At 39.8% G+C, this 15,824-nt stretch overlaps 2 protein-coding genes across 2 annotated transcripts in view; both read right to left on the bottom strand.

The window, feature by feature from the left end:
* LOC115542533 (myosin heavy chain, fast skeletal muscle-like) overlaps positions 1–15,824 on the bottom strand; it is a 193,577-nt gene that overhangs the window by 64,194 nt on the left and 113,559 nt on the right. The gene's annotated exons all lie outside the window — the stretch shown is intronic.
* LOC115542547 (myosin heavy chain, fast skeletal muscle-like) lies at positions 4,978–14,772 on the bottom strand. Its single transcript, XM_030354837.1, has 39 exons — positions 14,566–14,772; positions 14,309–14,452; positions 14,054–14,210; positions 13,944–13,971; positions 13,731–13,842; positions 13,516–13,608; positions 13,364–13,427; positions 13,185–13,283; positions 12,781–12,884; positions 12,555–12,693; positions 12,317–12,435; positions 12,055–12,204; positions 11,767–11,937; positions 11,364–11,664; positions 11,145–11,215; positions 10,925–11,012; positions 10,696–10,813; positions 10,482–10,605; positions 10,266–10,402; positions 9,922–10,177; positions 9,591–9,833; positions 9,304–9,480; positions 9,056–9,201; positions 8,872–8,962; positions 8,387–8,776; positions 8,133–8,259; positions 7,903–8,021; positions 7,621–7,817; positions 7,349–7,532; positions 7,090–7,255; positions 6,879–7,003; positions 6,481–6,789; positions 6,182–6,385; positions 5,974–6,099; positions 5,724–5,894; positions 5,532–5,636; positions 5,332–5,427; positions 5,120–5,251; positions 4,978–4,998 (listed from the first exon to the last, which is right to left on the bottom strand). Exons 1-39 carry the CDS (start codon positions 14,770–14,772, stop codon positions 4,978–4,980), a joined length of 5,811 nt encoding a protein of 1,936 aa, XP_030210697.1.

Raw genomic sequence — 15,824 nt, 5'->3', positions numbered from 1 at the left:
TTTATATAAAATCATCACAATTATATCAAAATATACTATACGTCATAATAGACAAACCATGTTAACAGAAATTGTACCATATTTCCTTAACAAACTGTGTTTTTCTTACCTGAGGTACAGTCTGTCCCTTGGTGACATACTAATTTCCGACCTTCACTCTTGGGTAACAAAGAGCCTTGAGCATATCAGCAGAGTTCAGACCCAGTAGATAGCAAATCTTGTCGGCCTCTACAAAGGTAATATGAAAAATGAATGTGTTATTATTCTGTATAATAATTACTCCAAATGTAATACAAGCAAATATGCACCAATATACCTTCTAGTGCACTGATGAATACATGTTAATCGTTACCTTCATTGCCATCTGGCTCAGCCTGCTCCTCACGCTGCTTCTGCTTGAACTTCATGTTACCGTGGTGAAGCACAGCACCAGTGAACTTAAAGATGCCCACCTTGTCCTCATTAGTGAAGCCCAAAATATCAATAGCAGCCTGTGTTGAAAACAAAGAACATTTAGAAAACATTTTGTAAAACGTATGCCACGTGGAAAATATATGAATTGTTTTTCAATCAACAACTGACATCAGTAGCATCCAGCTCCTCTTTGTCATCAATGCTGGCCACAGTGATCTGACCCTGACTGCACATGGGGAAGTCGTAGGGGTTGCTGGTGATGAGGGTCATTTCTGAGGGATTAAACAAATGTATTTTTTTCTGCTTTATATGCTGCTACCTAACAGTTAACTTCTGAATAAAAAAATAATTAATCTTGCTTTTCCAAATGCATTTCCATAATATGCAATGGAAGATATAATCTTTACCAAAAACGATTTATTCTAGAGAGAAAACTAGCCCTTTAAATATTTGAACTTCAGAAGTCATTTGTACATATTACGTCATATTCGAATAGATAAAGGCAATTCAGGACAACTTTTCATCTTAATATTAAGTACATTCTTCACACTCTTACTATTATAAAATCTCACCAATGATCTCAGGTTTGTGGTTGGTCATCATCTGGAAGAAGATGTGATAGCCTCTCTCATCAGGAAGCTGGAATGTCACTCTGGACTTCTCCAGCAGATCTATAAGGCCCATTCATTAATCAAAACCTATACCACTAATAATCTTGGTTAGGGAATCCACATGTAGAACTAGATACTAACACGTCTCAATGTCAGCACTGGATGGTTTACCGTTTGCGTGGAAATGAATTCTGATGAATTTACCCTGTTTGCAAAATAATTAGTTTTAATCATCCTCAAAAAAATACTCAAAAACTAGGGAGCATCTTCAGGGAGGAATTAATTTCATACTTACAAAACGGGAGGAGTTGTCATTTCTCACAGTCTTGGCATTACCATAGGCCTCCAGCAGGGGATTTGCTCCAATGATCTGGTCCTCCAGTGACCCCTATAATCCGACATAAAATGTTTATACCTTTTTCTGAATTATATTTGAATTCTTCATTTTCTTATGTGATTTATTAATGAATTGATTCATTGATTTAATGTTTATTACTATTTTTTAAACATACTTTTATCTTTCCAGCGCCTGCATCCTTCTTATTATCTCCTCCACCACTCACTGCGATGGTAGCAAAATACTGGATGACACGCTTGGTGTTCACAGTCTTTCCAGCACCGGATTCTCCACTGGGTGTGAAAAGAAGAATAAAGTAAATTCATTTTGACATGTTTCCAATGCATGATTCATTGTATTATATTTATGTCATATTAACAGAATCAAACTTACGTGATCAGGACAGAATGGTTCTCTCTGTCTGCAAAAAAAATTCACATTTGAATGATTATACCATTTATTCATAAAAACAAGGTAAGATTAGGGATTTCAAACTTTGAATTTACAAACCAGTGAGTATGAACTGAAAGGCGTTGTCAGAGACAGAGAAGATGTGGGGTGGAGCCTCCATTCGCTTCTTGCCTCTGTAGGCATTGACACACGACTGATCGTACACTGGGAGCCACTTGTAGGGGTTTACAGTGGCACAGAACAGCCCCGAGTAGGTCTGAAGGAAATCACAGAGAGTTTCAGGGTAATTTATATCCTATACTATTATATATTTTCCTCATCCTCATCCTCATCGTCATCCGCTTATCCGGGGTGGGGGGGAGCAGCTCAAGCAGGGGGCCCCAGACTTCCCTTTCCCGGGCCACATTGACCAGCTCTTAAGGGGGGATCCCGAGGCGTTCCCAGGCCAGTGTTGAGTTATAATCTCTCCACCTAGTCCTCGGTCTTCCCCGAGGTCTCCTCCCCACTGGACGTGCCTGAAACACCTCCCAAGGGAGGCGCCCAGTGGGCATCCTTACCAGATGCCCGAACCACCTCAGCTGACTCCTTTCTAAGTAAAGGAGCAGCGGCTCTAATCCGAGTTCCTCACGGGTGGCTGAGCTTCTCACCCAACATCTCACCCTATCCCTAAGGGAGACACCAGCCACCCTTATGAGAAAACTCATCACGGCCGCTCGTACCCGCGATCTCGTCCTTTCGGTCATCACCCAACCCTCATGACCATAGGTGAGGATAGGAACAAAGATCGATCAATACCGCCCCCGCTGCTCCGATTCTCCGGCCAATGTCACGCTCCATCGTACCCTCACTCGCGAACAAGGCCCCGAGGTAGCCTGCTTAAACTCCTTTGCTTGGGCTAAGGACTCATTTCCTACCTGGAGTAAGCAATCCACCGGTTTCCTGCTAAGAGTCATGGCCTTATTTAATATAATTTGTGTTTGAAATTGTAAATAATTATACTTGAAGAAAATACTTTTGTTTTGGGTTAGGTCTGTGGATCTTGTTCTGTGTTTTACAAATGGTGTATGACACTGGAAAATCTGGCTAGAAGTGTGTATTGTGAAATCTAGCCTTTTAGTATTCACACCAAACTTAACTGAGTGTTGTTGAACTGGTGAACTCAATTTCTTGACAGAAAACTTTTACATTAGTTGTACATTGTGCATTGCATTATCCACTGACAATTAAAAAACTCATGCACATTCCAATGCTTTGCTTTACTTCACTCCATTGAATGTCCTATGCCTAAAAGTTTCTAGGCTGCAATTGGATCCTTTCACAACACTTTTTTTTCAACGCCCACATGCAGCGATACGCAAGCTTATTGTTTCCGTCCGTTTACCATTCTTTATTTACAATTTTAAAAGCTATATATCATTTTCATATTTGTTGTAAGCTATATTCACTATCAATTATCTTCTTTGACAGATAAAAAAAATGCTTGGCCAACTGTCTATAAATAATTCAGGTTCACATTGCAGCTGAGACCAGAAATACCTTTTTGGACTGGTTTCTTGGCATCAGACGAAATATTGGAATATGGTTGCACATACATAAATAGTTGTAAGATTGCATTTCATTAGGTTAGTAATAACCTAATTTCCTTTGAAAATACTTTCTTTGAGTTAAAGTTTTTAGGCTTTTTAAGCACTACAGTTTATATCTAGGAGAATATCATGTTTACTTGTGCTATTTATAATGCATCACATTGCTTCATATTAAAAATATATATATATGTTTGCGTGTGTGTATATATATATATTTATATATATATATATATATATTTAACAATTATTTGCTGAAGGCAAAGTGAATAATTGTTTTCGTTAGGGCTGTCAAGCGATTAAAAAAAATTATCTAATTAATTACAGGCTCTGTGATTAATTCATCTAAATTAATCACATGCTTACATTTATAAATTATGGCAGACGAGTGATTCAATGAATAATAGACATAATATACTTTAAAGTTCAATGCCACTTTTATTTAAAACATGTCTTTCATTAACATACGGTGCATTTTAAGTTCAAATTAATTACATTTCCATCTCACTCAAGATTCAATGCATCTCAGTCGAGTGTGCCTTGACCAGGCTGCCTGCTAGCGCCAGCTTCAGGGGCTGTGGCAGCTCATACCTGCGAGCTTGCAGCCAAATGTTTTGCGTTGACAGACTCGGCGCCATACACAGATTTGCGGGGGGGGCTTGCATTGCCCTGCGGGGGGCACATTTTTTTAGGCCAGAAATGTAAAGTCATAGGTCGATTTAATCGGGGGGTTCTCCCCCCGTGAAATATATTTATATATTTATATATATGTAATGGAGCTGTGAATAGGCCTATACGCAATTATAACGTGAGAAGGAAAAAGCAGCAATCTTACCATGTCTGTCTCACGTGAACAAAGTGCAGGGCTGTAGAGCAAGCGCAGGCTACATATATCTGAGCGCAGTTTAAATGCACATCTAATAATAGGCTACTAAATAGAATTTAAAAACGTACAGAATCATTCACCTCCTAGTACAGGCTAAACATTCTCTAGAGACTTTTTCTATCATTGTAACCAGCAGGACATTAAACTCAACTCATACCCAACGTGAGTCCATAACGTATCCTGTCCAATTACGTTGTATCCTGTGCAATGACAAATAAAGGCTTCTTCTTCTTCTTCTTCTTCTAAGTTGTGTGTATCTAGGCTATTAAACTAAAGCCTAATATTTAATGCATATTTAAATTTTCTACATCTCCCAGTCCTCTTACCCTCAATATAACACATTAGGTAGCCTATCTTCCACATGGAATTCGGAAAACTGAGATATCTGTAGCACTTGTGTTGGACCAGTTAAAGCCACATTTATAATATTTCTAGATCCTTGCGTTGTGTAATAAGGTAGGCACTTTGCATTGCTTAACTTCTTCCTTCACTACATTGATATCCATAAGCCTGAAAGCATTTTTATGTTAAACCTTTCGGCCTTCATCCGATGACCTATGAGTTCAGCTCTAGTAAGGGTAAGCCCTGTTTTTAGAACTGGGCAGAGGAAGTAAAGCCAAACAAATAACTACACATTACAAGGTGAAAAGTTTATAGATAGTTTATTGTATGCCATTCGAAATTGTGTCACATTATATGACTTGTACAATGTGCAATATTTCCAATGGGAAGGAATTATTCAGCACTGTCCTTTCCCTTAGAGAAATAAAAAACAAATGTATGAATTAGATATATTGTGATTTTTAAAGTAAATATTCATTTGTTGATTCTCTGATGTTTGCGCAATAATCTGAACAGTACTTTGCCATCCAATTACCTTGCCACCATCACGGCTCTTGGCCCTCAGCTTGTTGACCTGAGTCTCAGCGATGTCAGCACGTTCCTCAGCCTCCTCCAGCTCATGTTGAACCTTCCTGCACTTAGACAGGTAAGAGTTGGCCTGCTCCTCCTGTTGAAACATTCATATTTTGTTTAAATAATTTATACAATTGATGCAATAACCAGATTTTGTTCAGTAATTCTACTTACTGCTTCCTCAGACTGCCTCTTGTAAGCCTTCACCTTCAGCTGCAGCTTATCAACAAGATCCTGGAGTCTGGCACCATTCTTCTTATCTTCCTCAGTCTGATCCACATTTGAAAGTAAAAAAATCAACATCATGTGGCCTTTATATATGATCAAAATGCTAATGCAGTAGAAACATGTTTGGAGATTTAAGTTGGAGATACCTGGTAGGTCAGTTCCTTTACTCTCCTCTCGTATTTGCGGACACCTTTTACAGCATCTGCTCCTCGTCTCTGTTCATTATCAACCTCTGCCTCCAGATCACGAACCTTTAAAAGTGAGTAAAAGTGAATGAATGAATCTTGTCCTTACATTGGACGCATAGTTTTTAAAATGCATTCTGATTATCATCTTACTCTGGCCTCCAGTTTCTGGAGCTGCTTCTTGCCACCCTTCATGGCCAAGTTCTCAGCCTCATCCAGGCGGTGCTGCAGGTCTTTCACTGTGACCTCCAGGTTCTTCTTCATCCTCTCAAGGTGAGAACTAGTATCCTGCTCTTTCTTAAGCTCCTCAGCCATCATGGCAGCCTACAAGGTCAAGTAATATATTCATTAAGAGTTCCATTAAGTTTTCATAACATCGACAAACAAACTAGTGTGGACCTACATCAGTGATGGCTTTCTTGGCCTTCTCTTCAGCATTCCTGGCTTCCTGGACGGTGTCGTCCACCTCACCCTGAACTTGGACCAAGTCAGTCTCAAGCTTCTTCTTTGCGTTCAACAGGCTTGTGTTCTGAAACATATCATTATACAATTTCTATCAAAACAAATATGTGTTCTTGTATTCAAATGATAGGCTTGGAATGTTTGTTTACTTGAGAGTGCAGCAGTCCAACACGCTCGCTGGCGTCCACCAGCTCTTGCTCAGCCACTTTGCGGCCTCTCTCTGTCTGTTCCAGAGCTGCCCTCAGCTCCTCAATTTCAGCCACCATGAGACCGTTCCTACGGTCCACCATGGCAGCCTGCTCCTTCAGGTCTTCTGCAGCTCTGACTGCATCATCAAGATGCAGTTGGGCATCCTAATATTATACAGAAAACACGTATCAGAAAACATCCCTAACAAGATAGCTACATGACATGTTTTACATGCGCCATACATTAGGTTGTGTCATACCTTCAGTTGTCCCTGAACATTCCTCAGCTGCTTTTGGGCCTCAGCAGCCTGGCGGTTGGCATGGCTCAGCTGGATCTCCATCTCGTTCAGATCACCCTCCATCTTCTTCTTGATTCTCAGGGCATCATTCCTGCTCCTAACCTCAGAGTCCAGCGTGCTCTGAATGGAGTCAGTGACCCTCTGACTGTTCCTCTTGATCTGCTCCATCTCCTCATCCTTCTCAGCCAGCTTCCTGTCAACCTCACCCTTAATCTGGTTCAGCTCCAGCTGGACACGCAGAATCTTGGACTCTTCATGCTCCAGAGTTCCCTGATGTAGGTCAAAGATGTATTAGGCCGATGTATTAAAAACTTGATAGAACGTTTTATAATTATGGTTGCTTATTTCGTCATGCTCACCTCAGCTTCCTCAAGGGCTGTCTGGATCTCAGACTTCTCAGTCTCCACCTGCTTCTTGGATTTCTCCAGCTCATGGATGCTCTTTCCAGTCTCACCAATTTGTTCAGTCAAATCGGAAATCTCCTCTGTAGAGTAATGTTATGTGTTTAGGTATGGTATATTTTTCTTATCCACAGACTAGTGCTGTAAACATCACAGAGCATAAACTCACGTTGGAGGTTCTTGTTTTCACGCTTCAGGGTCTCCAGCTGATCCAGAGTTTCCTCATAGGAGTTCTTCATCTTGAAAAGCTCAGTGCTGAGAGAACGAGCCTCTTTCTGCGTTCCTTCAAGCTCTGCCTGGCCCTCCTCATATTTCTGCTTCCAGTCGGCCAAAACCTGTAGAAAATTGTTGTTTAGCAATGTTTAGCACTTAACGAGGGATCGGGATAATCAAGATTAAACTATAGTTTTAAATCAATGTGTACAAACCTTGTCAAAGTTCCTCTGCTTCTTGTCTAGGTTGGCAGCCAGTCCATTGGCCCTCTCCACATCAACCATGAGGTCTTCCACTTCACCCTGGAGTCTCTGTTTGGTCTTCTCCAGAGAGGCACACTTTGAGTTCACAGCCTCAATCTGTTCTTCAGCCTCCTGAAGACGTTGGGCAAGCTTTTTCCTGTTAATGAATTATAGCATTGCTTAATTTGTCTACATTCATCAAATTGTATGTGTTATTTAGCGAAAGTATTACATGTTTAACTCACTTGGACTCCTCAAGCTCCTCAGTGCGCTGGATGGCATCAGTTTCATACTTGCTCCTCCACTGAGCCACCTCACCGTTGGCCTTGGACATTCCACGCTGCAGCTCAGCCTTGGCCTCCTGCTCCTCCTCAAACTGCTCCCTCAGAAGGTCACAGTCATGGCGGGCTGATTGCACACCATGTGCGAGAGCATTCTTGGCCTACAAAAGGGGAAAGAGAGCATGTCAATCCAAGATATTTTTTTATCTTTGTGCCCTGAAACTTTTAAGAATAATACTACCTTACCTTTACTTCCTCCTCATTTTGCCTCTTCAGCTCCTCAATCTGTTGAGTATAAGCCTGCTTGCCTCTGGTCAGCTGGGAGACAAGAGCTTCCTTCTCCTCAAGCTGACGACCAAACTCACCTAGTTGGAGGAGAAATATAAAAAAAATGTAAAATTTGTGAAACATAAAATGTATGTTAAACTATGTTCCCAAAATAGTCTTTCAAATGACTGAATGGAAGAACTATCAACCGTTTTCTGTCAGCAGTCTTGCTCTCTGGGCACTGATGTCATTTATCTGGCGAGCATTCTCATCACTCTTAGCCTTGATTTCACTCAGTTGGTCCTCAAGGGTACGGCAGATCTTCTCCAGATTTCCCTGATGATAAAGATTTTATCAATTTGAAATCATGTTAATTTATTAATATTTACGTACTTATTTTCTATTTTATTTTTATTTTTTTTATTACTTCTTAATTCAATGAAGGCATTTAAGAATAACTTACCTTGGCTTTGGAAACAGCTTCCATGTTGCTGGAGAGGTCATCAATCTCCATCTTGTACTCGCTCTTCTCCTTCTCAAGCTTCTGCTTGACACGCTGGAGGTTGTCAATCTGCTCTCCCAGCTCTGCTACACTGTCAGCCTGCTTCTTACGCAGAGCAGCAGCAGTGGCTTCATGCTGCAGGGTGGACTCCTCAAGGTCACGACGCAGCTTCTGGAACTCAGCCTCACGCTTCTTGTTCATCTCAATCTGAGCAGAAGTGGCTCCACCAGCCTCCTCAAGCCTCTCACTGATCTCTTCAAGTTCCCTGGAGAGATCAGCTCTCTGCTTCTCAACCTTGGCACGAGCAGCACGCTCAGCCTCAATCTCTTCCTCTAGCTCCTCGATACGAGCCTAAATAATGGGCAAATATTGGGATTAATATCCAAACATATGATTTCAGAAATCAATAAAAAACGTCATTAAGAGAAATTTCTGGTATTCCCAACCTGAAGCTCTTTGATCTTCTTCTGAAGTTGAGCACCCAGGGACTGCTCATCCTCAATTTTGCTCAGTAGCTGGCTGGTCTCAAAGTCCTTCCTGTGAATAATTAATTTAAACAATGGTCAGCTCAATTTAATCAGAAGGAATATGGAGTTCATCCTTTTGTGGTTCAGAAAATATATATGTTACTTCTTGAGTTTCTCGTCAGACTGTTGTTTGTCATTCTCAAGATCCATGACAGATTCCTGAGCCAGTTTCAGATCACCCTCAAGTTTTCTCTTGGATCTCTCAAGGTCCATACGGAGCTTCTTCTCTTGCTCCAGAGAACCTTCAAGCTGGATGTCAATAATTTAAAATAAGGGTTAATTCAAAACGATCGAATGGATTAATAAAAATTCACTTCGTGCTCAAAGCTCAATGGGATTTTATATACTCACATCATCCACTTGCTGTTCAAGCTTGGTCTTAGCCTTGGTCAGAGTGTTGACTTTGTCTTCCTCTGCCTGCAGGTCATCAAGAGTCTGCTGATGTGACTCTTGGAGGGCTTTCTTCTCCTTTGTCAGCTTAGCGACACTCTCATCCTGAGAGGCCATCTCCTCAGTCAGGTTCTTCACCTGAACAAAACAAAATCATGTGTCATACTTCCTCATAAATGACTGAACTCTACTGATGATGGTTTGGACAATGTTGAGGATGTCGGTATTGTGCTAAAATATGTACAAACCTTGTTCTCAGTGGCATGTTTCTCCTTCTCCACTTTGGCCAAGGTAAGCTCCAGGTCATCAATGTCCTTCTTCAGCTCAGAGCATTCATCCTCCAGTTTTCTCTTCTTGGCCGTCAGCTCAGCATTCATTTCCTCTTCATCTTCCAGTCTCTCAGTCGTCTCCTTGAGTTTGGCCTCCAGCTGGATCTTACCTTTGATAAGTCCTTCACACCTCTCTTCAGCATCATTCAGATTCTCTCCTTCCTGTATAATATTTAGATAGGTAGAACATATCATATCACATGTATATTAATGTTTGCACAAGTGAACAAAAAATATGATGTTTACTTACAGAAGCCACTTGCAGCGCAAGATCATTCTTCTCCTGCAGGAGAGAAACCATCTTCTGCTCAAGTTCCTTCTTCTTGGCCAGGGCAGCTGCTAGGTCAATCTTCATCTTTTCATAGTTATCCTTCATATTGGCAAGCTCCTTCTCGGTTTCAGCACTCTTCAGAAGAGGCTTGATCTTGTAGTACACCTTCATCCATGGCCAGTGTTTGACATTCATGAATGAGCGGATGTTGTACTGAATAGTGAAGATGGCTTCCCTTTAAAAATAAACAAACCATCCTATTGGGGTTGCACTCAGGGGCCAGAAACCTGTTTGAATTTTGAGCATTTTGTTTTAAAACATACCTCCTCTCCGTCATCTTCACATACTCCTTTCTCATGACATAACCTCTGCATGCAGACTGAATCATTCCGACCAGAGCTGCAAGCTTCTCATCTCGCAACTCCTCAAGAGTACCCAGAAGACCAGCTTTAAAGAACACCTTAATGTAAGAACAGATATTTGTCAGCCAGTAATTTTCAATAAAGTATAAACATAGTTTTTAACAACAATAAACAGACCTTGGTGTGTCCAAATTTGTACTCATCGTGAGGCACATCAATTGACCCAAGCAGTTTCTCAGAAGCCTTCTTGTTGTCAATAAACTGGCCCTCAGGAATGACACTGGCATTCAGTACTTTGTACCTGAAGAAGACCATTGTAATGTGTTTAACATTAATTAAAAATGTCAAAGGCATTTGTAAAGTTGTCCTTGAAAAATCATTTAGTTGATACCTCTGCTTGAAGTCAGCATAGAGGATTCTGCTAGGGAAGCCCTTTCTGCAGATTCTGATGCCCTCCAGTACACCGTTACACCTCAGCTGGTGGATAACCAGGAAGTTCTCCATGAGACCTTTGACATAGGTGAGAAATACATTGTGAATATAATTAGTTTGGTTTAGCAGTGACTAACATGTCATATCCTAACCCAGACACTACACACATTTGTTAGTGCTCACTGTACCTGGAGTCTTTGACTCATTGGGAATCAGGCAACGGACAAAGTGAGGATGGGTGCTCCTCAAGTTGGTCATCAGTTTGCCCAAGTTCTCCTAAAGACACATCACAGAATAAAATATGAAACATGTACAAATGAACTGATAAAGAACAAATTCCGAAAATACATGTGACATTTGGTATCAAATTACATATATTTTTACATTCATTTGCTAGTTTTCCCTTACCCTGAATTGTGAAGACACAGTCTGCATGGAGCCACCCTTCTTCTTGCCTCCCTTCTTTGCACCCCCAGTCTCTGTTTTAAATTATTGGTAATTAGTAAAAGAAATATATATATATACGTTTTTATTGATAAAATGTAGGCAATAAATGGATTAAATGAATGGGTATTTTAATATAATGTATCAACAGTTATAAACTACGGTTACACTCTGAACATGTACCTTCAACTACAGGTGGGTACAGGACGGGCAGCAGTTTGTTTGAGGACTTCTGGTACAGCTGCACAACAGAGTCATTCAGGGGATCCTTGTTCTTGTCCAGCCAGCCAGTGATGTTGTAGTCCACGGTACCAGCATAGTGCACCATGGCGAAATGAGCCTCGGCCTTGCCCTTTGCAGGCTTTGGTTTCTCAAATGCTTTGGTCTTGCCAAGATGCTGGTCATACAGCTTGTTCTTGAAGGTAGTGTCTGAGGCCTTGGGGAACATGCACTCCTCTTCAAGGATGGAGAAGATGCCCATTGGCTTAAGAGAAAAAAGGACATATTCAAAAGAGGACAAATTTTGAAAAGTACCTTTTTAGCTACACATAGAATAATGATACATTGTTATATTACTCAGGTATACCTTCTCAATAAGCTCAATGCAGGCAGCCAAGTCCATGCCGAAGTCAATGAACTCCCAGATGATGCCCTCCTTCTTGTACTCCTCTTGCTCCAAGACGAACATGTGGTGGTTGAAGAACTGTTGCAGTTTCTCATTGGTGAAGTTGATGCACAGCTGCTCCATGCTGTTGTACTATTAGGGGACATTTAATAAACCAACTGTTACAAGTTTTCAATAATTGAATGGTACTATTCTGTCTGAATGAAGGAAATGCTAGGAAGCGATGCGGCCACATATGTAACAACTTACATCAAAAATCTCAAAACCAGCAATGTCCAGCACACCAATGTAGAATTGTCTTGCTTGCTTGGTGTCCAGCATCGTGTTGATACGGATGACCATCCACAAGAACATCCTCTCATAGATAGACTTGGCCAGGGCACTCACTGAGTTGTTGACCTGAAAATAAATTTTCATCAAAAATCCTCAAAAATATTAATCTGATATTAGACAATGCATCATGTTTTGACAATTTGTACCATATTTCATGAACACATTGTGTTTTTCTTACCTGAGGTACAGTCTGTCCCTTGGTGACATACTCATTTCCGACCTTCACTCTTGGGTAGCAAAGAGCCTTGAGCATATCAGCAGAGTTCAGACCCAGTAGATAGGAAATCTTGTCGGCCTCTACAAAGGTAACATGAAAAATGTGTTTTTATTCAGTATAATAATTACTCCAATGTAATACAAGCAAATATGCAGCAATATAACTTGTAGTTCACTGATGAATTCATGTTAATCGTTACCTTCATTGCCATCAGGCTCAGCCTGCTCCTCACGCTGCTTCTGCTTGAACTTCATGTTACCGTGGTGAAGCACAGCACCAGTGAACTTGTAGATGCCCATCTTGTCCTCATTAGTGAAGCCCAAAATATCAATAGCAGTCTGTGTGAAAACAAGGCTAATGTTACACATAATTCAGAAAGTAAATATAGCGTGGAGAATATATGTGTGTTCAAAACAACTACTGACATCAGTAGCATCCAGCTCCTCTTTGTCATCAATGCTGGCCACAGTGATCTGACCTTGACTGCACATGGGGAAGTCGTAGGGGTTTGTCGTGATGAGAGTCATTTCTGAGGGATTAAATAAAGGTATATTCTCCTCAAATTGTATCAATGTCTCCTGTTTGCTCTACCAGCTAACAGAACACTTCCAAATCAAAGATTGAAACTCTTTCTTTGCACTTGCATGCTTTCATGGTTACAAACGTTGCAATGAGAGATATAAACGTTACCAGCAACCATTTAATTCTAGAATGAAAAGCACACTCCTTCACAAAGTTAAATACATTTAAAAATAATTATAATTAAAAAAAGTTTTAATAACAATGCATCTTTACATAATACATATGCTTCACTATTAAACAACCTCACCAATGATCTCAGGTTTGTGGTTGGTCATCATCTGGTAGAAGATGTGATAGCCTCTCTCATCAGGAAGCTGGAATGTCACTCTGGACTTCTCCAACAGGTCTAAAAGGCCCATTCGATAAACAAAACTACCACATCCACTAATAATCATAGTTAATTCAAATTTAGAATGAGATACTTACACGTCTCAATGTCAGCACTGGACAGTTTACCAGTTGCGTGAAAATGAATTCTGATGAATTTACCCTGTTTGGAAATAATTAGTTTAAGCATCCTAAAAACATTGTTCAATCTAAGGAGCTTCCTCAGGGAGGAATTCTAACGTCATACTTACAAAACGGGAGGAGTTGTCATTTCTCACAGTCTTGGCATTACCATAGGCCTCCAGCAGGGGATTGGCTGCAATAATCTGGTCCTCAAGTGACCCCTATAATCAAAACATAAAATATGAATACCTTTTTATTGAATCATATTTATATTCTTCATGTTCTTATTATGTGATTTCTTTATGTATTGATTCATTGATTTACTGTTCATTTTTAAACACACCTTTATCTTTCCAGCGCCTTCATCCTTCTTCTTCTCTCCACCCACTGAGATGGTAGCAAAGTATTGGATGACACGCTTGGTGTTCACAGTCTTTCCAGCACCGGATTCTCCACTGGGTATGAAAAGAAGAATAAAGTAAGTTAATTCTGACATGTTTTCCAATGTAGGAATCGTTGTAGTATATTTATATTATGTTGACAGAATCAAACTTACGTGATCAGGACAGACTGGTTCTCTCTATCTGTAAAACAAATGTATCAAACATTGCATGAGTATGCTTCTAATTAATAAAATGAGGGAATTGAAACTTTGAATTTACAAACCAGTGAGCATGTTCTGGAAGGCATTGTCAGAGACAGAGAAGATGTGGGGTGGAGCCTCCATACGCTTCTTGCCTCTGTAGGCATTGACAACCTCCTGATCGTACACTGGGAGCCACTTGTAGGGGTTTACAGTGGCACAGAACAGCCCAGAGTAGGTCTGAAGGAATTAACAGAGAGATGAATAGTGATTGATATAATATATTATTATATATTGTATATATTATGTATTTTCATTTAGAATGTTAAGTATCTTACGTAGATCATCCATGCTGCATAACGCTCTGCAAGGTTATACAACACAGAGGCTTCATTGAGATGGGTCATCATGGCCATGTCCTCAATTTTGTCATACTTGGGAGGATTCATGGGTGTGACATCGTCCTCCTTGACTGTTCTCTCCTAAAATATGGAAATCCTTTTTTAGTTTTCTTACGAGTGCATCTATTGCAAATTTCCCTTTCGTACTGTTGATTCCAACAGATTAGCCTCTGCCATGATCAACCTCTGCCTACCTCCTTTGTAGCCAAAACGGTGACGGTGACTTTGCCAGCATCCCTCTTCGTGATGGTACACTTGACGTAAAGCTCCTTAACATCAGTCACATATGCAGCAGCCTTCGCATCGAATGGCGCGCTCTGGGCCTCAATCCTCTCCTTCTCTGGTTTACGGAGGTAAATGGCAGCCTTGCCGTAAGCGGCCATCTCTGCGTCCGTACTCATGATGGAGGCTTATATTATGAAAAAAAATAATATATATTATACATAATATCATATATAATAATATTATAATATTATAAACATATTTTAAGCTGTTTGGAGAAGTTTGAGATGATAATGTTGAGATGATATTCAATTATTCTTACCGTCTTCTTTCCTTCAACTGTAGAAGAAAGTGTTCCTTCAAAAAAAGTTAGTCATTATGTTAATGAGTCACTTGTAAAAGTCACAGTCTAACTTTCACAATTTACTGACTTCAAAATGTTTAATCTGTATTTTGAGTAGAAATTTGCAGACAAAACGGAAATTGATTGTGTATACTTTATAACCTAATAGATGTATCTCTTCCATTGACATTTTATCATCTGAAAACAACTATACTAATATCAAATACAAATCTTAAATAACCTTCATAGAATTAAATAAAAGTAGATAAGAGTTAATGCATAAAAGACGTAACCTTACAGGAAACAACTACATGCAAATGTGCATTCTAATGGTTTCTTAAACTAAAATATAGGTAAGTATCTTTCAAGTAAAATAAATAAATAAGGTAAAGAAGAATTAGGTAGGTAAGAGCAATTGAAATACAGGAAAATAACCTCCAAGAAAACATGCTTGAAAGATTCTCCACTCTAATGCAGTGGTCTCCCCTACACAGCAGCTGATGCCTCTGTCTTACTTACCACCAGCTGTAATAACCTGAACTCCCCTGCAGACTATCCATCTCATCTTCTAGCCTCTTATATATAGGTGGTCCTGCAGTCCAGGCCAACTATATAAGGACAGATCTTCAAATGGCTGTTTTATTTAGCTTTGCACTAGATTTTGTCATTGGCTCATACCTTGAATATCATACATGATAGCAGTATATATATAGATTAATAATTTCTATCACAATAGTGTAGACCTGGAATACAATTCATAATCTCTTTCAAATAATACAAAATAGAATGCATTATAATGTTAACGTATATGTTATGTTTTTCCACGATTCAAATATTATATAATAATATGTAATATTATAATTTATTGAAATTTTATATGCTATAATG

Source organism: Gadus morhua, chromosome 4 (genome assembly GCF_902167405.1).
Source record: "Gadus morhua chromosome 4, gadMor3.0, whole genome shotgun sequence".
Classification (NCBI taxonomy): Eukaryota; Metazoa; Chordata; class Actinopteri; order Gadiformes; family Gadidae; genus Gadus; species Gadus morhua.
This window is presented reverse-complemented; position numbering and strand designations above follow the sequence as displayed.